At 33.8% G+C, this 23,671-nt stretch overlaps 1 protein-coding gene across 9 annotated transcripts in view; it reads right to left on the bottom strand.

Moving 5' to 3' along the window:
• DMD (dystrophin) overlaps nt 1–23,671 on the bottom strand; it is a 962,852-nt gene that overhangs the window by 685,958 nt on the left and 253,223 nt on the right. For all 9 annotated transcript variants that reach the window (XR_005555060.1, XM_039329649.1, XM_039329655.1 and 6 more), the window contains exon 2: nt 3,018–3,079. Coding sequence is in view for 8 of the 9 variants with exons in the window: in XM_039329649.1 (XP_039185583.1) it covers nt 3,018–3,079 (62 nt within the window). In the remaining variant the exon portion in view is untranslated. The remainder of the gene's footprint in view (nt 1–3,017; nt 3,080–23,671) is intronic.

Below are 23,671 nucleotides of genomic sequence, written 5' to 3'. Positions count from 1 at the left end.
ACTTCCACATCCATACATTGCAACTGGGAAAACCATGGCCTGGACTTTCATGTTTTACAGTTTAAAATTTAAGATGTATAGATTTGGCACATAAGCTCCAATAATAGGGCAATAGTATGCAGTATATCTATGTATACAAATCAGACATATTCACAATACTGCAGAGCTATATTAAATTTGTTGCTTTGGTTCCTCCAAGATACTTATAAATTAAAGTGATTTTTAAAGACGCACACACCCAATATAAAAAAGAAAAGCATTATTATTAGAATGAAAGCTGATGTAAAAAACCTGAAGTTTTTATGCTATTTAACATAGGGTAACTTTGAGCAAATGAGGAAGAATTGAAGCAAATTAATCTGACTAATTATCTTGAGCACAAAGATCAGTCTTATGACCCTTATAATTAACTTCTTATAATTTCTACCGCTAATTACTAGAATTACTAACAGAGAAGACACTGTTTGAATAAGTTAAAAAAGATTTCTCCTTGATAAATTACTCTGGGGTAATATTAGCTTTGCTTGTTTTTGTGGGTATGTTAAAGAAAAGAATTTACATTTTATCAAGTTATCTTGCCTTCAAGATACAATAATTTTCTATTACACATGTCTGATTATTGTTAAATGGGTTTTTAAGTTTAATTATTTAACTATTCTTCTATGTTAGTTTAAACCAGGGGTGTTCAACCTTGGCAACTTTAAGACTTATGGACTTCAGTTCCCAGAATCCACCAGTTGAAGTTCCCAAAGTTCCCAGAGTTGGACACCCCTGGTTAAAACTGATGTGAAAAGAGGCAGCAGAACCCATACATGGGACAATGGGAAGGAAACATTTAAAAAGAGTCCACCTTCATTAGTTTGCTAAGTCTGCCTAAGAAAACATTTACAGTTTTCAAGATTATGTTTTTAACCTCTAACTGGCATGGCTTTCTGATATCTGTGCGATATTTATTTCCTGGATTTAACAACTATGTAGCTTTTGAGAGTTTGGTATATTGCTGTCTGAATGTACTACATTTCCTACCCTAGTTTAATTTTTTTTAATAAGCCACAATTTATAGTGTACATCTGTTTTCCCCTTTTCTTTTCTTGAAAAATTGATTGGTTATATAATCAATCATGCTCTCTCCAAAGCTTTATTTCTAGATCTATCAGATGCTTTCAAAAGTCTAATAGCAAAGACTGGTTACTTTGAACAATTATAGACAGGTGTATCTTTCCACATTTTTGATAAGGTGACATTAATTTATTTGTGTTAAATTTATATCCCATTTTACCCCTCATGTCAGCATATTTTGCTCTGCAACTGTAAATGAAATATCTAACCTAAAATGTTAATCACAAGACATTATATATTTTATAATGTTCAGTTTAGAATATCCAATCAAGAATTGTCTTCATAAGCAGAACTTTTCCTAATATATTTTATTTATTTAAGAAAATGTATATGGTTGCCCAACTTACTCTCAATGATTCCAGGTGTCTTACAAAGATAAAAAGCTAATATAAAAACAATAACAAGCTATAACACCTCTTCCAGAAACACCAATCAATCAATCAATCAATCAATCAATCAATCAAATAAGTCACTTGATGGGCTCCATCCTACTCTGGGTCCCCAGACCATTGGGAAAATGAGGTCTTCAGGGTGTTGCAAAAGAATGTCAAAGTGGGGGACCAATCTTATCTCCACGGGGATGATGTTTCAGAGGGAGAGAGCCACCATGGAATATATCCTTCTTCTTGTTCCTGCTAGAAGAATCTCCTTAGGAGAAGGGATCTATAGCATTTCCTGTCTCCCCACTCTATATAATAGGTATGCTATGTACTCTGTATGTATGTATATGTAGATATATAACATGTAGTATATCTATATTTTACACTTTCTTCCAACTTCTTGGTCAGTGAAATAATTCTAGGATTTCATAACACATATGAAAAAGGGAATTCTGAATTATTTAAAATATACCTTCATGCAAACATTTTTTTCTGATAGTACATTCTTACTATATTTGCAAGGAAATATGCAAACAATAGTAAAGTGAAATGTTCATAGTGAAACATTATTTTGCACAAACAAGACATGACAAATTTTAAGTCTGAATTACTACAGCTGAACCTAGGAGGCCCTTAGTCTTTATTATAACTTTATTCTCTGTTTTTTTAATCCTCAAATAAACACTTCTATGATTGAGACAATATTTTATTACTGTTTCTTTGTAATACTGGGGAAGGAGGTTCATTCTCAGAATCAAAGAGGACAATATCCATATATGAGAAGTAAAAGATTGTTCCTTAAAAGAACTAGCTTATAATCAGATCCAACATTCCTCCCAAAAAAACGCTGTTTTCAATTAAAATGCACCATTTTATACTGATTTTACCAGAACCATTTCCAAAACCATAGCAGTGAGTCACACCAGACTCAGACCTGCAAACAATTTCTTATATCTATAATTTATTATATATTTATTATATAAATGTTTGTTTTCTTAATCATTTGACACATGACCTTTCAATATTCCTAAGCACAGAAATATTTTCCCTGAAAAAATATTAATTAATAAAATTAATAAACATATTACAATTGACCTATGGATTCTAACTTTTAAAAATGTCTGTTATTCACTATTCCAAGATGAATACATAAAGACTCTCAACTGGGCTACAAAAACTCAATTTTTGTTTCAAAACCTAATCTGATTCATAAATAATATCCCAATGAATACATAGTATCGCATTGGCTAAAAAATGTTATATTATAAAAGGAATGATCATTTGGAAAATAGTGGCTTATTCAGAATCTTTTCACTTTTGTTACTTTGTATTCATTTGGTTTTGCATTCATTTTCTACAAAATTATTTAAGGAAGGAAACCAACCAGCAAAGCTAACACAAACTAAATTATACTGATTGAAAGCATTCTGGTTAATGTTCTCCTTAAATAATAACTATACAATATGATTTATTCATGTTACATTTTATTTTTTAATGTAAAATAAGTGTTTTTCTTACCTTAGAAAACTGTGCATTTATCCATTTTGTGAATGTTTTCTTTTGAACATCTTCCCTTTCATCTATAAAAAAAAGTACAGTTGTTCATTCAAAATGGTTACTAAAGAATTCATTTCTACAGTATTTGGCTTTTGTTCAATATTATTACTAGCACAAGCTTCACAGATGCTAGAAATTTTTAAAAACTGTTTTTAAAACACAGTATCAAATAATTTCTAATTAAGGTAAAAGGGCAACAATCTCAAAATGCTCAATATCTCAGAATCAGATCAGATTAGTTCATTGTTGGACTATCAAATCTATAAATACATTAATTCAAATACTGGAAGGAGACAATGGAAATACTTTGATGCCTACTATTACAAAACTATATATGGATGATTATAAAGTGCAAATGGATAAATGCACTTTAACTCATAAATATTACATTTACTAACTTAATTAAATGCAGATGTTCTGAGCAGGCGTGATTTTCAAATGTAAAATGTGGAATCTGTTTGGGATAACATCTGGAAAAAAGATTATCATTATTTTTGACACAGAGGTGGTCTGTTATTGCTTTCTTATGAGATTTTTTTAAACTACACAGTCCAATTTAGATCTATATATTTCCTAATGGTCTCTATTATTACTTCAACAATTCATTTGACCAAGATTTTAATTTTAACACCCTAAATTCAACATATTGTTTTAAAATATTGTAAGGTTTTCTAAACTGAACATAATGTCAAAAAAATATCTTTGTAGCTCACCTTCCCTCCATCCCAACCAAGAAAGAAGAAATAGTTGAAAACCAATAAAAGTAGTCTTTGACCTGGCCATTTGTTCAGTGACTGTTCTGAATTATGATGATGCTGAACAAAGGGACCTTTGCTCTAAATTATGGCCATTGCAATACCCTTGGGATCAGGTGTTTTCAGATGTTTGGCAGTCCACCCATACTCGTGATTCATACTCTTCCTATTTGCCTATACCCCCTCCCCCAACCTGGCCCACCAGCACATTCTCAATGAAGCCTGCTTGGAGAAAGGTGCAAGGCAGACTCAGGAAGCAAGTGGTGCCTCACAGGGGCCTGGTGAGCCTGTCAGTAGCTGGAGAAAAATGACAATGTTAAGGGAGCTCTTTGCGTGTTCTAGTGAGCCAGAGAACAAGCCAAGCCCTCCCAGGTCTGGTGGGCCAGGGAGCAGGCTGAGGCTTCTCAGGCTGTGGAAGGATTTGCACAAACTAGTGGGCTATGGAGTAGCTGAAGTTCATAGCAGCTTTTTGTTGCACTGAAGCACCTGCTCCAAATTGTGAACAGTCTGCACCAGGCTTCCCAGAGCCTCTCCTGTCCCTGAGACATCCCTGAACTTTTTACTTGAAATTTTGTCTGCTTAACAACCTGTGGGATTGATTAACAACTGCAGCCTGGAGTGCTGGGATTGTGGTAATTCAGTAAAGTAGTCACATGTTTCTTGTTTAATAAACACTACACTCAGTGACCAAGGTTCCAGTCCCAATTGTGATTGTTAAGTCAAGGACTACATATATAGCTTAATAGATGCATAAATGACCAAGAGACAGATGTATAGCAATATGCAAACAGAATTAATTCAAGAATTAGTATTGAGTGGTTTCCTGTTAATGTTCATAGTTATATAATATTTCAGTTTGTAACCTTGCAACATGCTGAAAAAACATAATCACTTGAATGAACTATTTTAGGAAAAAATATACAATTGAGTTTTCTGCACAAAGAAAGAGATCAACAATCCTATAAGATATTCTGAAATTAAATTAAATAATACTTTGAAATATTGTATTTGGATTCCAGACATAGGGGATGATCCACCCATCAATCCATCCATCCATATAAAGTAGAAACATAATCAGTTCCGATATCTTAAAAATGAATTTTTGTCAAGAGGGATTGGCTGTGAGGTTTTTATGTCCTGAACATACTCCATTGCTCCTTGTATTTGGTGCTAACAAATGTTTCTAATATTAGTTAGCATTAGAATTAGTTGTGATGCAGCCAGCATACCTTTGTTCAAATTGAACCTGAATATCCTCATTTCTAATCCATGTTGATGGTTGGATTAAGATGTTTTTTTTTAGTACAAATAATGAAAGATAGAGAGAGGGAGGAAGGAGAAGCTTACCTTCTGCCCTAATCATGTAACCATGACAACTTATTTCCTACTAAGCTCGGAATGTACTTCATTTTCTTTTTAATATATCTCTATCTAAAGCATCTTTATCTTATCTGGATTAAATTTTAATTCTCTGGCCCTCCGAAATCTACTAAACTTTTCCAACAACAATTCATTTTTTTCCATTCTGAAAAAGGGGAAAATACAGTTGGATGTCACAATCACCTTAATCTTCATAATACTACTAATGATAAATAATTGATTAGTTATTAGGCCATATCAAAATATGAAATAAAAATAGTAATAAGATCATAGTGCTGTACACTATAAAAGACATCAATAAAATAAATGCAGATCATATTTCTGACTCCTAAAGTTTACCCCAATCAGATTCACATGAGCATTTCTCAACTGTATTGTTTTGTTCAGATAAAGGGCCACATTATATGTATTTTTTTAAATTCTGGCTGTACATGAAATATATTGTTTTAATATAATCTCCATGTTATATTTTATGTAATATTACTCAATAGATACATGTTAACTAGAGTCACTGGGAATTAGGAGGCCTATAAATTTAATAAATAGTAATTATTATCCACCTGTTGAGTCCTTCCCAAAGACATGGGATAGGCAGATGTTGTTTGATTCTGTTCATGATAATTTCTGCAGGAAATTACTTCCAGGTAAAGCTGACTTTTGCAATTAATTCATGGTAATTTTATTAATGCCAATGGTGTTTAAGTGGTAATCTATATATTATGGGTTTGCTATTGGAGCAAAACACTGAAGCCCAATGATGTCCAGAATCACAAACAGCCGGAATCATTCACAACAACGAGAATGATTGTTTTCTCAAAGCAAGTTTTTTGTTATATTGTTTTACTCTTTTTATGACCATTTCATAGTCACAGGGTTTATTGTTATGAGCCATCCAGAGTTTCTTAAAATAGGCAACCATATAAATCTTTTATATAAATAAATAAAATATAAATGTTTTGCACTGAAAGATAAAAGGCAACAGAGTACAAGCACGTATGGCTTGTAAGACAGAAAAGTATCAAGTATATTGAATGGTGTTGGTTTATTTAGCTGTTTTTTACTCCTTATGTTATGCCCTTAAATTCTTTTGCTTGCCTTTTCTTATCTTTTGCATGTTTCATATGATATTGCTCACCATGAACAAGAACATACTGGATATAATAATAATAATAAAGTTGGAAAGGACCTTGGAAGTCATCAAGTCGAACCCCCTGCTCAGGCAAGTAACCCTATACCATTTTGGATAAATGGCTGTCTAGTTTCTTCTTAAAAACTTCCAGTATTGGAGCATTCACTGCTTCTGGAGACAGGTCGTTTCACTGGTTAATTGTACTAACTGTCAGGAAGTTTCTCCTTAGTTCTAGGTTGCTTTACTCCTTGATTAGTTTCCATCTGTTGCTTCTTGTCCTGCCTTCAGGTGCTTTGGAAAACAGCCTGACTCCCTCTTCTCTGTAGCAGCCCCTGAGATATTGGAACACTGCTATCATGTCCCCCCTCGTCCTTCTCTTCATTAAGCTAGACATACCCAATTCCAGCAACCATTCCTTATATGTTTTAACCTCCAGTCCCCTAATCATCTTTGTTGCTCTTTTTTGTACTCTTTCTAGAGTCTCAACATCTTTTTTAAATCGTGGTGACCAAAACTGGATGCAGTATTTCAAGTGTGGGCTTACCAAAGCATTGTAGAGTGGTATTAATCCTTTACGTGATCTTGATTCTATCCCTCTGTTAATGCAGCCTAGCACTGTGTTGGCTTTTTTGGCAGCTGCAGTACATTGCTGGCTCATATTTAAATGATTGTCCACTAGGACTCCAAGATCCCTCTCACAGTTGCTACTATTGAGCAAGGTACCCCCTATACTATACCTATACATTTGGTTTTTCTTGCCTAAATGTAGAACCTTACTTTTTTTACCATTGAATTTCATTTTGTAAGATAGCATCCAGTGTTCAAGTCTGTCCAGATCCTCCTGTATCCTAAGCCTGTCTTCTGGAGTGTTGGCTATTCCTGCCACATTGGTATCATCTGCAAATTTGATAAGTTCCCCATCTATCCCCTCGTCCAAATCATTGATGAAGATGTTGAAGAGCACTGGGCCCAGAACAGAGCCCTGGGGCACCCCACTACACACTTCCCTCCATGTAGATGTGGTTCCATTGAGGACCACACGCTGAGTATGGCCAGTCAGCCAGCTCCAGATCCATCTGGTGGTGATGCTATCTAACCCGCATTTTTCTATCTTATCAAGTAGTAGGTTGTGATCTATTTTGTCAAATGCCTTACTGAAGTCCAAGTAAATTATATTCACAGCATTCCTCTGGTCCACTAATTTTGTCACTTGGTCCAAGAATGCAATAAGGTTTGTCTGGCATGATCTGTTTTTGACAAACCCGTGTTGGCTTTTAGTAATGACTTTGTTTGCTTCTAGGTGTTCGCTGATTCGTTCTTTTTTATCTTTTCCAGAATCTTCCCAGGTATTGAGGTCAGGCTGATAGGTCTGTAATTTCCTGGATCCATTTTTTCCCCTTTTTTGAAGATGGGAATTACATCAGCCCTTTTCCAGTCCTCTAGTAGTTCGCCAGTGCTCCAGGATCTTTGAAATGTATGTACTATATACATTATTTCAGATTAGGAAGGATATTGTTAAAAAAACCACTGATTTTCATAAGAATAATAGCAAGGTAATTTTTTTGGACTTTTTAGATTTAGCAAAAATCTAAAACATTCTGTGAGAAGACTACAAGAAGAAATTAGACATTTGACTCACCAGGGACTTGGAGAAACATAGTTAAAAGCTATATTTATTTCAGGAATGAGAACCATAACAAGGTTGTCAGCTTCTAAACTAATGGGAAAGTTAGCACAAAATATATACCCAGCAGATTTCAACACTTTCTTGCGTTAAGTCTTATATCCCTCTTATCTTAGCTTCTGGAAGTGTTCTTCAAAGATGAATACTTGTTTACATTTTCTACATTTCTGCTTTCTTATTCCTATAAATTTCTGAATTAAACTGTTGTCTCTCTGGATGCCAGTTGTAACTTCTGAGCTGCCTTCAAGAGTAACCCCATATAGAGTGTGTTGCAACAGTCCAAATGAAGTGACCAAGTCATGACTATTCACAAATAGACTGTCTTCCATGAAAAAAATGCAATTGGTATGTGGAGCCTTTCCTGCTCATAATTGCCACCTGCTCATTAATCAAGAGTCAAGAGTCCAACAGAACATCCAAACTGCATACCAGTTCTGACTAGGGTTTCCAACTCCATTCAGAGCCAAATGATGGAAGGCTTCCAGACAAAGCCTCCTGTCATCCTTTGCCCAGGTCAAAGTTCCCCACTCATAACCCAATACACAGTCACAGTGAGCTAAGTAATCTAATACTGGGTGGCCAGAAGCATAAATAACACCTTCTAACCCAGGGGTGTCAAACTGCTGTCCCGTGGCCGGATGCATCATAGCGTAACTGCGCCCACCCCATTGCCGGCAATGGCAAAAAAGTCACGATACGTCGCAACATGTCACGTGATGGTGCGAGTTTGACACCCCTGTTCTAACCCTACAAAAGCTAAGATAGATCAAGTAACCACCACCCTTTCCTTTTAATCTGTAAAGGGAGATCAGGCAGTTTTACCAAGTACTAAAATCCTCTCTTCCAAAATTTCCAAGACTGTTTACTTCCACTAATCATTTTTTTCAGTGAAGCACTGAAAGGGAGACACACTTCACTCTGAACACCAAGCCATTACAAAATCTCAAATAATGTTAAGACCTCTTTGAAAATTTGTAGCACCTTATTATATTTAGCTTTAAGTATGTAGGTTTGATTTCAAAAGCTGCTAGTGTGCAACCTTGGCTCCCCTTAGTTTTTATATCTTCACTGATGTTTTGCAAGAGTGTTAATTACATACTTTGGAGAAATACTATAGACATTAACAGCTGAATCTGAAGAAAATAGTCTTATTTAATATCTTTTTCCATGTTACATTATCATATTAGGAAAAACCTGGCAGAAGTAGTAACTATATCAATAATGCATCAGTACCAATTGTTTCAGTCAAGCTAATTGGTGAAAAAAAAGCATTCCAATATTACCTGGTGAGTATGTGTGTGTGTGTGTGTGTGTGTGTGTGTGTGTGTGTGTGTGTACATGGGAAGGGGGGAAGAAAAAGATATTAACTTTAAAAAAAGATGTAGGTCATGACTGACTGAAGATGTCTCTGCAAATCAATGGAGACAACAACTGCCAGAAGAAGAAGGAAAAAAAAGGCAAGTAGATCAGTCCTTTGAATCTCTCTGGAGAATGGGAGAACCCCCACAATTGCTCTGAGTGGCAGTTCCTTGTGAGGGGATTGTAAAACTGCTGTCTCCTGTGGGTTTGAGCATCAGGAGTTAAGGAAAATGACATATTTGCTCTCAGCAGTGACAGAGCCTTTCATAACAACACTGAGCAAACCAAATTTTTCTCACCACATTTAGAAATGTTTGATTTAAACATGTTATGAATGTTACTTCAGAATGGCAAGCTTAATTTGACATGTAGTGAGTGGATTTAAGAAATTTTAAAGAGACTTAATAATTTAAAATAATATACAATTGACAAAAAGCACAAAAGGGTTTTGATTGGACAAAGCTGTAAATGGATTGGGAAGCCAAGAGATTTGGAATATTGGCAATTTTATGCAACATTATTTTTGTCTTATTTCCTAAATTAAAATTATTGTCTGTTTACTGTAAATTACACAAAATATGTTATGAAAGTTAGTGCAATGTTGAACAAAATTCAGAAGTTTATAGATTTTGCTAGTTGTGTCATGCCAATGAAATGTAAATGGACAATGTATTTTGCAATTCTTTAATTTTGATTAAACAAATTTTAATTCAAGTTTTGTTACATTCTCTGTTCAGCTGATTGCTTAAACTTTTTATAAGATCTAAAAGTAGTTCCTAGAATCCACATATCAAAGAACACAAAATGTTGCCTACTTTTATGCGTTTAAAAGATATTATCTTTGCAATTTACAATCAGATCCAATAGATACAGACTAAATTTATGGTATGAGGAAAATCTATTACTTAAAATTGCTTTCAAAGTATCTTTTAAATTTTTATTTGATTTTTTTTAAAAAAATGCTATATGTGGGGCCCCACAGGGCAATTCTTCCAACCTGAGTTCTTTATTATTTCATTCCTATATACAAAATCTTGTCAGATATCTACAATATATTTTATGAACTATTAGAGAGGGGCTGACTTCACCCTCTTTCTCTCACAATTTCTGGGCTGACTCACCTCTTACTCCTCTAGAATGTATCTTTTCCCCACTACATTCCATCACACTATCATCAAATATGATTTCACAAGCACTCTCCATTTTAAAATACTCTAAAATTTACTATCTTAAATGCATTCCAACAGTGATTAACTTAAGTTCATAAATTATAAATATTACAGATCAGCAAAGGCAGTTATAGAGACATACATAATGTTTTGTAAAGTATTGCATTAACTGCTGTTTATCATGTCCTATAAGACATTTAATTTGTTTCAATACCAGGTATAAGCAGTTTGCCTACACAGGTTAAATGATATATGCAAATAATTTATAATATAATTGACAGCTCTCTGGTTAGTTCTTAGGGAACCTCCCATACTTTATGTAGTGAAAGTTCAATATTTATAATGGCCATTTTGACATAATTGCACATTCTCATTTGACATGGCAGGAGAAGTTAACATAAATGATTTCTGGTTGTGCCTTCAGTTTCTTCTCCATTCTGCAACTTGCTTTAAATAGTTGTTCCATTAATGGAAAATCAGTATGTAGTTTTCCCTAAATAATCTAAATTTTAAGACAGCTGTTCTCTTCATTACCTTAGAGCTCTGAGGAGCAGTTCCATCTTTGCTGCTCTAGCAGAAATTGAAGCATGTTGGGGACCCAACAAAAAAGCTGGTTCCTTTCAACATCAACATGATGAAATTCTACCTGATGGAGTTTTTGATCCTTTCAATATCAACATAGTGGCTCCCAACCTCAATGTTTAGGATCAGGATCATAACTGAAAGTTATTTGAGATTTAATTTAAATAAGGTGCTTTCACCTTCCTAAAATATACAATCTAAAACCTATACTACCATAAGACATGTGATTATAGGCCATACCTTAGAAACTGAGCAACTGATTATGTAGACCACAGGAAATGTCTAATCCATATCACCCTTAAAATGAAGTGTGTCAAACCAGCCAAGATGAGATTTGAATTTGCATTTGAAATAATCATATTACAATGTTTTAATGGTTCTACTCAATTAACATATATGTTTATGGTCATGTCTGAGTGCATGGGCAGGTCTGTTAAATCTACAGATAATTTTAAAAGTATCTAATTCAATTCAACAAAGCAACTGAGAGAATTTAATAACCTTCTAATCAAAGCTTTGATTAGCTCTATTACAGCTGTATATACTAGAATTATATAAGAAAGGCATCGGTCACTGTGAACAGAAATCAAGGAAAGGATTTAACAATTCTTTAATTGTTTGCTTTGCAACTTTTGAAATATAAAGTAATCTGATAGACTCTGAATGAAACCAAAACAGCAGGCACTGTATATTTTTATTTATTTTTTATTGCTTTTCAATTAATAACAAAAAGAAAAAAGAAAAACATGAAAATAATAGTAATATATAAATTAGCAAACAGAATAGAAAAAAAGAACAAAAAAGTAAACAAAAACAAAACAGTATATGTCATTGTAACAATAAACAGTTCTATGTATGCTTATTTAATACAAATATTATTCAAGATGTACATCTTTCTGATATATTTATATGACAATCCTTTCATTTTCAACCTAAAGAACCAAACTCTAGGGAATTCCTGGAAGCTTGGCATTCAGACAAATTAGCCATCAATAAACAGATAGCATAAATCACATTTTGTACACTATTCAACAGAGACAATAAAAAAGCTAAGAAGGAAATACAAAGACTAGAACACATCCTCTGTAGCCTACATACAGATAAGTAAAGATTAATGCCAAACAATCAAGCAGAAAACAAGGAGAAAAGCGCACTGCCAGCAACATTGGTGGGCAAGCTCTTCATACTCTGCACTGGTGATGTCATCTAGTCAGGTAATGAAATGTCTGCAAGCAAACAACCAATCTCAGAAAACATCAAGAATTCCACAATTCAATCCTGAGACACTTATATTCTCTTCTATGGAAACTTCTAAAATCTTCAATACAGAATCACCAATATTACTTAATGTGAAAAGTTAGAAAACTAAAGTCCAGAATCAGCCAGTTTAATATATGCTAATGACATTGATTTATTTAAATAATTGTGATTATCTTATTTTTTCCTTGAGGATTCGCGCACTTTCAATTATGCCATCTATTTAAAATATATGATTATTATATATGATCCCACTTTAGAATCAATAATGTATGTTATATTTTATAATTCATTCTAATTAATATACCATTAGTACAATTATGTCATTAATTACCAAAAGGACAAAATAATTTAGTTAGAATTAATTAAAGATCTATGTAGACTGATAGACCACAAGTAATAATGGAAGTCCCTTGCACTTAGTAAAAACTAGAACAGTAAAAATGCATGATAGATTTAATTTGTATTTTTTTTAAAAAAAGTAGAAGTATCAAGAATCATCAGGAATGTGAGTATGTACATTAATTTTCATTCCTCAAAATGAACTCAACGATTTATGCTTGAACAGCCTTGTCTAGTTCTTTACTACAACCAACCCAGTAAATAAATGCAATATTATTTGGAGTTGCTATGTAATGTTGAAATTTCTAAATAGTGAAAAAAATGTGTTTTAAAAAATACATACCACTTTATGAAATGATAATACTTTCCCATTCTACAGATCGTAAATATACAATTGCCAAAATGAGACAATGAGCATTAGCTACCCATTAAGGTAAAATGTAAATGTAATTATGCTTGCAATATTGTGTTTAGATGCCCTGTTAGAAGCAAAGCAAATCCAATGCAGAAAAGTTGTACTTAAGTATAACTACAATTATTTATTTTCAAAAAGGCTAAATAACTTGAGAAAAACCTTAGGCACAGGAAATAAAGAAAAATGCACACAAAGGAAGCCCTGGAAAATGTAATGTCTTCATTAATGTAGCAGTTAATCCTCTCAATGCTATTTGTTCCTAATCTTGTACTTAATATTAAAGCCAATATGGTACATCCATATTAGAAGCAAAAAAATAAGAAAGGTAGATTGCTTTAATGCTTTAACCATAAATATTTTAAACATTTTAAGGGACTATTAACATTGAATCTTTCCAGCAGTTTGCAAGCAGTTCATTCCAAATCTTGTAACTTTGCAGTGTTTTGAATGACACTGGATCAAACATAATTTTACTTTTGAAATTCTACAATTCTGCAGGTATTCTGACCACTCCATTCCACCACTGACTAATGTTTCATCTCTTCCAAGCTCTTTTCTCTTTTAGTGTTTGTTTCTTCAAAATCATCAATCATAAAGATAATTGTAAGCCATTTTTACAGTTGTAAGGCATTTTTAAAAATTATGGAATAGGAATAATAATAGTATAAAAGTCCCAGAACATGGAGAGATGAACCATACACCAGATGTGTATCTTAGAATTCCTCAAGGAACTCAAAGCAATACACACAATACTCCTTCAGCTAATTCTACTCTCAAAACAACAACTTAACATGGTATATTAGTAACTATGTTACTTGTAGTTGAAATGTGGATTTACACTTGGTTCTCCAAGTACGGTACTAGTTCATTAGGTTAACCTTTATAGCATTGTCAAAGGAGCCGAACATTCATCCTCGGTTTTTCTAAAGATACTAGGTACAATAATTTTTCTAGATTCTCTTAATTAACAAATAAAAGAAAAAATGAACACCAGGATATAATAAACCAGCCTGTTTATTTGCATTTTTAGTATTTTAAAAGACAATTCTCTTAATTGTACATTCCCCCCTCTTTTAATTTAAAGGTTGACATAAAATGTTCTCTATTTATAGCAGTCTATGATTCACTGCATAATCTATACACAGAGAAAGGTTAAAACTAATGCATTCCAAAATTACACATATATTTCTAAATTGAGTAAGCATTTTTTTTTGCTTTTTTGTTTCTTTGCTAGTTTGCTTGTTGCAAATCTACAGGAATCATAGTTGTGCCAGACTGCCAGACTAATAACAAGATTATTATTTTTTTTGCTCTCATTTAACCTAAGACCTTGACAATTGCATAATCAGATCTGAGATTCTGAAATTTGGTATTCTGATTCTTTCCCTCTTTTTTTCTCTGATCATTATACTCATTATACCAGTGTGTGTGTGTGTGTATGTGTGTCTTTATGGAAAATCTGATATAAGAATGGAGTAATCACTACCATGTCAATAAATTGTCTCTATGGAGTGGAAAATAATTTCCTTTTGGGGGGAGCAATGCTGTCCTGGTTTTCTTGCTGCATGAATAACGTTAAAGATTATGTCCTCCCCAGGCAACCTTGGCCTTGATCAAATGATTCTTTGAGCCAGAAGGATCTAAAGCATGGGGTATTCAATCTTACAAACTTTAAGACTTATGGACTTTAACTCCCGGCATGGTGGGCTGGAGAATTCTAGGAGTTGAAGTCTTAAAGTTAGCAAGGTTGGATATCCCAATCTAAATGTATTTCATTTACAGGAAAAACTCTGAATATTAGTCATACACGTAAAGTAAAAACGTGTAAAGTAAAACCTGGCAAAACCATATATTTTATCAGACAGATTTATATTTATTAAACAAACGTACATAGGTGAAAAAAAATTCCTTTTTTTTAAAAAAAATGAAAAACAACAATGTCCTGCAAAGGACATTTATTTACCATTGAAAAAACCAAAGATATTGAATTTGTGAGATTTCCACAGCATAAGATTATTTATTTATAGGAATTTATATTCAAATATATTGTAAAGAACTCTTGATAAAACAATAGGCATACATTACTTTAAAAGCAAAAAAGAAAAAAAGAGAGAAAGAAATGATATGTATAGTTACACTTACTTTTAACATATAACAGTTCTTATTTTATTTATTTAGCTCTGAAAACTTCATTTTTCCCCCCATTAAAACATTGTTGTGTGTAAATTCCATAGAGATGAAGAAACAAAACCAAGCAGGGGAAAGTAATGAAGGTGAACCTCCATTATATAGAAAACATCAAGCAGTCAGAATTTATTTATTTAGTGTATGGCAGCCAGTAGACCAATAGAAGAATGGGACGACAGAGAATGAGAGGGCTGGATGGAGTCACTGAAGCAGTAGGTGTGAACTTAAATGGACTCCAGAAGATGGTAGAGGACAGGAAGACCTGGAGGAACATTGTCCATGGGGTCGCGATGGGTCGGACACGACTTCGCAATTAACAACAACAAAGCCAGTAGACAATGCCTTTAAAGACTCTTCTATGTAAATTAATATTTTGTCACTTAATGTAGATTGGCAGAAAATGTAAGTATTAATTGAAATATTAAACAAAATATTGCTCATAAATTTTTATCATAAATAAGCCAAACAAGAGGAACAATTTTGTTCACAAAGAACAAAGATACAAAACAAAGGCATATGTAACACTGTCATAGAGTTAAGCATAAGGAAACTATTAAACAACCTGGTCAAATCACTGCATCATTTATTTAATCGATGACGATTGGCTGCTCTGGCAATTGTGACAGGAATCACAACTAGATAAGCTAAAACTACTTTATTGTAGTATATATTAACAGAATCTTGCAAATTGCCATTTTTAACCATCTGATCGATTAGGACAGGTTGTTCCTAAGTTTCTTTCTCTAACTGTTCAGCCCTTGGGGTCTCCCCATCAGCTTGACTTTTTTTAGGCAGCATTTCTTGCCTTATCCACCAAGGTAATCCACACTTTGCATTACAAATAAAGTCAATTAAGTTATATATAGTCAGAAATACATATTTTTTAAAAAATATTTACTATATTATTTAACATGCATATGTGGAAGATCAATTCATCTGCTATGCCTAGGAAAAAATGTCTCTGCTAAAGAAAATATTTGTAGAAAATACACAAAATTTATATTTGATGCCAAAAATACCCATTTAGCCAATGAGCTTGCCTTAGTTAATACCAATAAAAAGCACTAGTATTTTAAAAAGTACTCAGTGTTAAAAAAAACACTTACTTTAATCACTTGAAGTTTTCTGTAAGCCTAGAAGTATTCTACTTCTTAAGCTATGTTTATAAAATTAATGCTGATTTAATTAAAGCTGATTAAAAATTCAGGAACTCATTACATTTTCCACTGAGTTTAGAAACACTAGATCCCTTGAAAGGAAATAGAAATGAATGCTATAAATAGTGAATATAATGTAGCAAATTAAGTTTTTTATTTGAAACAGACCACCAAGATGTACAAATTGTTGCAATTAACTTAGAAACAACACATTGTGCATAATTGGTCAATCTGTTCAGAAGGTCATGACTAGCTTCCCCACCCCTTTGTATGACTATCCTTTCTATAATGAAAAATCTAATATGTCTGGAAATCACATTTCTACAGGAGTCCATTTAAGCAAAAGCTTTCTAGAAACAGAATCTTATTCGCATTTGTTTAGCCAATTATGAGTCATATTTGCATCAGCACAGCCCTATCCCACAACTTTGTGTTACACATTTTACCATTTATGCATGGATTTTATGTAAGTCAGTAAACATAAAGGAGGTAATAATACATGTTCCAATAATTCCAAGTTTTACAAATTTTCCATCAACCTCGTGGCATTAAGTAAAAGAGATGTTTGCATTTTTCCATGTGCTAGTATCTTCAAAATTAGGTTTAAATTATTCATATACTTAGAACTTTGTGAAGAATGTGGTGGAGGTTTTCCTTAGAATTTAGTAAATCTTCAAATCTATAATCCTATCCTTCCCATCATTGTCAATTCACTAATGTAGGATTGGATGCTGAGAAGCCTCCTTGGAATTTGCCGTGGAAGCAAATGATTGAAACCCCTACTTTTTCATATAAAAAGAGTAATCTCAGAAAACCTTGGGAAAACATTTGCCAAGAATATAGATTGGAATAAGTTGCCCGCATGTCTCCATTGTTATTGCTTGAAAACACTAACAACTCTGGAATTATTCGCTAGAATTTATTTAAAATGTTACCATTTTGGATAATCGCAACACAAATATGCCATCATGTAGATATTTTTTCTTAAAAAATAACAGGTGATGTGATATGCAGGTCACAGAGTATGAAATTGATTTATTAAATCTATATTTCAATCTGTATGAATTTTCTCAATGTAATGTGATGTTGACTACTGCAACAAATTAAATAAAGCTTCTTGGTTAACTATTTACATGCAATCAAACATTAAAATGATATTCAAAAATAGGGCTAAACTATTGCATTATTCACAATATAATGAAATCCTTTATGCCATGTTGGAAAAGTGCCTTAAACTATAATATACAAGTCTGGTGGCTAAGTCTTTATATAAACAGAATAAAATATTAAATGTTAAAAACTAAAGTCTCCTTCAGGTCTAATTTAGCTCCTAGTGATTTCATGGAGATAACCATGCAGTTTCCCTAGCAACAGTATGGAAGTATTTTGACACTGACTTCTTCCCACATTTTTTTTATTTTCCCCTGCAGTATTCCCTAGTAGACTCCCATTCAGTTACTAACTAGTCTTGTCTATGCTTAGCTAGCAAAACTATACAAGGTCAACCAGGTGCTTTTATCTGCTGAGGCATATTAAATGTTAAATTGGTTTAATTCCCACTCATTTGACCTAATGTTAACTTCCAGCACTAGAAACTATTGAAAATCCTATCTATATAAACAGCTTCTATTATTTTTTTAACCTCAGCAAGAAGTATAGTCTGCTTTATTTTATCATTTAAAAAAGGTATGTACATTCTTAATAAATTGTTATCCTCAGAACAGCTTATCTCTGTGTGCTTCAGACTATATGTGAAAAAGAATAGAATGCAAGATATGATTTGAAAAGTCAGATTAAATAGACAGAAAAGAAAGCCAGAATAAACTAAGCAATTATGGTCACTTGTAAAAGGTAGAATCCTGATTTAGGCTACTCTTCAACATCATATGATGGCTATTTCATTTGCTTGCATTTGATTATTTTATGAAGAGAATGATTTGTCCTCACAAGTACACTTGAGAAATGTGTGATCTGGATTCCTTCCAAAGAGTTGCTACTACAATTCTAAAAAAGGATTTTTCTTAACCACAATATGCTTCTAAATGTGCTTAGTAATTTATCATTTACAAAAGAAGGAAGATTTGCTAATCCACGCTAAACAGGCTATTTTATAAGCCTATTAATAGTTGTGAAAAGGTCTTCTGGTCCCTTATTTTTCTTTAAAAAAAGAAACACATGTAATCTCTGCATTAGGAAAAGGAACATAAATTCTCTGCAGCTCGGAGCTCACTAACATAATTTATGCCATGTATATGCAAAGCTAAAGTTACCATAGAAACAAATATACAGTTCCACAATTATTTGGATTTTTTTTTAGAACTACTGAACGATATCTTTTTGAAAAATATAAGAAATATAATATAAGAAATATAAGAAACAATGACAAGCTTATGCCAATGAATTTTAATTTATTCCATCTCTTTGAGTTTGCTAGTAAAAACTAGAGGATAATAATGAAACCCTGAATGCAGAAAAGAAACTGATACATAGAAATCAGCAATTCACAAGAATGTTCCCCTCACAAAAAAAGCTCCCTCCCCATTGTTTGAATCTATCACACTCATAAAATCACATTACTAAGTTAGAAAAAAGACACAGAATCATTTATCTATATCAGGGGTATCAAACTGCTTGACACATCATGCGGAAGCTGCACACACCCCATTGCTGGCAATGACAAAACTCTCCTGATATGTTGTGCAACGTCACATGACGTCACAAGTTTGACATGTCTGATCTATATGAATCATTTGATCATCTTTGTAAGGCTTTTGAAAAGTTACACAAAACATTATGTATAATAATGACCACCATTAAAAATAGCTATCAAAATCTATGTTTACATGTATTCCATTACAACAGACTATACGGCATACTGCAGAAGGTGGAATATATGGACAGTTAGAGAACCAAATAAAGAGATCCAGCAGAAACAGTTAGGCTAACAAATACAGTATAAAGAAGAAAAGTGGGGCTTAACTATAAGTTGTTCAACATTTGAATAGCCTATATGATAAATCAAGGTTTATTGGCTACCACTAAACATTTTCTACATTATTGTTCATAACACACACCTTCCAAAAAATCCCTTTGTTGAGGAATAATCTTACAGACTTATATGGTTTTATTTTTCATTCAGAAAACCGGGGCCACCTTCTGAGGTCAAGAAAGAACCATGTTTGCTAACCTCATCACTTCTTTCTAATTCACCCCTCCCCCTTTGGCAAACCTAATGGATATTTATTTTCATCCTGTTGGCTATAAATATCTCCTATCCCCAAATGATTGGGTGAAAGCTCGATAATGAACATAGATTATTATCTTATTATCTCATTGATCTATAGATACTAAATAAAAGTGATGGTTTAGATCAGTGGTTCTCAACCTGTGGGTCGGGACCCCATTTGGGGTTGAACGACCATTTCACAGGGATCGCCAAACAATGCAGTCCACCATTTTTCCCCCTTTTCCTTAGCTGTGCTACTCCCTTTTATTCTATTGGCTTTTGAAAGCCAATAGAATAGACTTTCTTGAATAGAGTCTAATTCTATTGGCTTTCAAAAGCCAATAGGAATTGTCCAGGCTGTCTTTGCCCTGCTGAGCCTGTCAAAAGTCCCATTCTGCAAACGGTGCTGCAAGTTGTCTGCAGCAAAGGCGAGCTGTCTGGAAGTTTCCACCCCTCCATGCTGAGCAACTACTAAAAATGTAAGTAAAAGAGGACCAGGGGTGGGAGGTGGGAGGTGGGAGGGTAGCTGGCACGTGTGGGGCCCGGCGGGTGCCTTACCTCCCTTGGGTTGGGCCAGCTGGTGGCCCAGCTGGTGGTCGGCCTGCTCCGTCTCTGCCACTTGCCAGCTATGCCTCGGCTAGCGCAGGGGGCAGCACCACACATGCACGGTGCTCCCAGGCAGGGAAAGTCCTCTACTTACGACTGGTTGGATAGTCCTCGACTTACGACCGGTTGTTTAATCCTTGACTTACGACTGGTTGGGGGTCACGGCATTAAAAAGGTTGAGAACCACTGGTTTAGATTCTAAATTGCTGCTCTCATATAAAACATTATAATACCTCAGCTTAGGTAATAAGGAATGGACTTTAAGACAACAGATTTCAGATACAACGTATAAAGTTCCTGTGCATTTTTGTCATTTTAGATCAATTCTAAATTATATCTTTAACAAAACATACTAAATGAAAAAAGACATAATTTGAATCATTTGCATAACAGCATTGTTCTAGATGACATTCTCCTTCATTAGAGGAAGAATAACAAACATTCCCTTGCTCAATTAGTCGTGGTTTCAAGCTATCCTGAGGTCATATTTTGACCTCAGGATAGCTTGACCTATTACATATTTGGTCTGGAAGGCAAGAAAATGAAGTGAATATATAGTTGACTCAAAATGCTTGCTCGAAGAGTACTTGTAAAGCACTTCTCCATAAATAAAGAAGTAAGGTGCCATAAGGCTAAGCCCTGTATTTTTTTTTTTTACTTATGTATTTATTAAATTTGTTTGCCACCCATCTCACCCATCTCTGGGCAGCTTACATTAAAATGAAACCACAAGTATATGAATAAATATATAAAATCACATTAATATTACAATAAAATACACATTATAACTAAAGATGGGGAGGAAAGGAGGAGAATATATGGGGCGGGGGAAGTGGGAACTGTTATTAGTCGATCAACATCCTGCAGTGTGAAATTCTCCCATTGGGACCCCAAGCCAACTGGCAGAGCCAGGTCTTTAGGCTCTTGCAGATGGTCAGGAAGGTGGCAGCCAATTTTACCTCAGGGGGCAAGATGTTCCAAAGGGGCTGGGGCCATGACAGAGAAGGCTCTTCTTCTGGACCCCGCCAGCCAGAATTCATTGACTGATAGGATCCACAGCATGTCTCCTATACTGGAACAGATGGGGTGGGCCTCTCCCATGGGGTGAAATGGTTCCTCATATAACCTAGACCCATACCATGCAGGGCATTATAGGTAATAACCAACACCTTGAATTGCACTTGAAAGTAAATTTGTAGCCAGTGCAGCTCTCAGAACAGCAGTGTAACTAAAGTCACTCTAGGGACCCCAAATATTGCCCATACCACTGCATTGTGCACCAGTTTAAGCTTCCAAATGCTCTTCAAGGATAGCCCCATGTAGAGTGCATTATAGTATCCAAGCGTAAGAAGACCAGGACTTGAATGACTAAGTGCAGGACTCCTGATCCAAGAGAGACTGCAACTGGCACACAATCCATACCCAATCAATCAGTCAGTCTCCTAACTGTGACTGCCACCTGCAGTCGTTATTCTTTGAAATCCTTAATACTAACGGTGACAAAGTGAGGAAATACCTATCAAACTGGCAAAAGTAGCCATTTATATATAAACATAGAGCAAACCTCACTCTCTTCTAGCATAGATGATGTTACCTGGTTGGACAATGACATATTGTATCTGTAAGACAACAACCAAAGTCAGTGAGCACAAAGGGCCCCACTGCAATATATAACTATTTATAAATACACGTTGAGAGCATTCATTCAGCCAGTTGAAATATACACCATACTCAAATATAAAGATCTTGTTTACCAGACAGAGCAAGGCATACAAATGTTTGTAGCACCTTTAGAAAATACTTATATCCAAGCTAATTATAAACATCTTTTCATCAGTTGCTATTTCTTCACACACTTGACATTTTATACCATTGTACAAAATAAATTACCAAGATGTCTTTGGACTAGGTCAGAATCACATTGCATCAGACTTTACTAATTATATCCTATCACCTGTGAGAATTAAGTCAGATGGGTGTACTTCAGTCTATGCTTCCTTTCAAACAATTCACAGAGTTCTGTGCATTGTATTTCATATTCAGATCAGCCTGATTTATATTCTTTGAATATAAGCATTCACAGAAACATGAGAAAAATAATTACACTGCAAAACCAAAGCAAAGTAGTTAATTGCAGTCAAAAGTTGTTTTTTTAAAAAAAGCATAAGAAATAAAACTAGCTAAATAAAATTGCATAAATTAATTAATGATATCAGCATATATAAGGAGCAGAATGATTAATAAAATGAACAGCTTGATATATCTCATTAAAATATATATAACATTGGTTTAGTGTAGACCAAATTGATTTTCATCTACAGAATGCCTTCATTATTTTAATATCACTGACCAGAGTACAACAATTTAATATCAATGCAACAGGTTTTTTAAGCCTTCTGCATAAGGATCCTTCTTTCTGGCTTCATCTGTTAACATGAATATCAACAATGTTTGACTGTTTTCACAGACCCACAAATTATATTCAGGTTATTATAGCAATTATCCTTTCCCACCTATTTTTCTTGGCAGCAAACTCAGATATAAGATTACAAAAAGCAATTTCTTCTAGAAGATCCCTTTTTCTAGAGAGAACAGATAATAATGCTTTTGACTGCTGCATTCTTGACCCTGATTTCTTTTTTAATAAAAGATTATTTGGATAACATTTTTTTCTTATGCAGTATTAAAATGGTAAAAAAATAATAGGATAAACCTCAGAAAGCATAGCAATAGCAAACGTATTAGATTTTGGCTGTGTTCTGATGTCCCTTGAGCACTGCATTTCCTAATTAAAATAGTTATGTCTTTAGTAAAACCTTGTAAAGCTCCTTTCAATTTAAGCTCTCAATAGACTGATGCAGAAGGGAAAACAAGGGGAGGGCTAAGACACAGCAGAACTCTTGAATAAACCCAATGATAACATAAAAGAGGTTTTTTTTAAAAAAAGTTGTATTGTTGATATATGACACCAGAAAAATATCTTTTGTGTATAAAGCTATCTCAAATTTATGTTAAAAATGTGGACAACATGAAGTGTCATTTTATCATTCTTGGTGGGTTCAAATACGTATACTATTATAAATAATTTTTGAAAATGAAGACTCAACTGAAATCAAACTGTTTTTGTTGAGTTTAATGCACATATAACTAGAAGAAAGCCATGGAAGATTTTGGTGCCTATATGATCACTACTGTAAGATAGTTATATGCTTAAAAATGGAAAGATTCTGTAATACCCATTATGGAGGAATGGTTGGTGAAGATGATGGAAGTATCAGAGATGAAAAAAATTAAATTAAATAAAGATCCGTTACATTTGATAGTGATTGAAAATCCCATATGTACTCTTTTGTTGAAAACAAACAAA

Source organism: Crotalus tigris, unplaced genomic scaffold (assembly GCF_016545835.1).
Source record: "Crotalus tigris isolate CLP2741 ecotype Arizona unplaced genomic scaffold, ASM1654583v1 scf7180000024401.5802323, whole genome shotgun sequence".
Lineage (NCBI taxonomy): Eukaryota > Metazoa > Chordata > Lepidosauria > Squamata > Viperidae > Crotalus > Crotalus tigris.
Note: the sequence above shows the minus strand (reverse complement) of the source record. Positions and strands in the feature narration are given on the sequence as shown.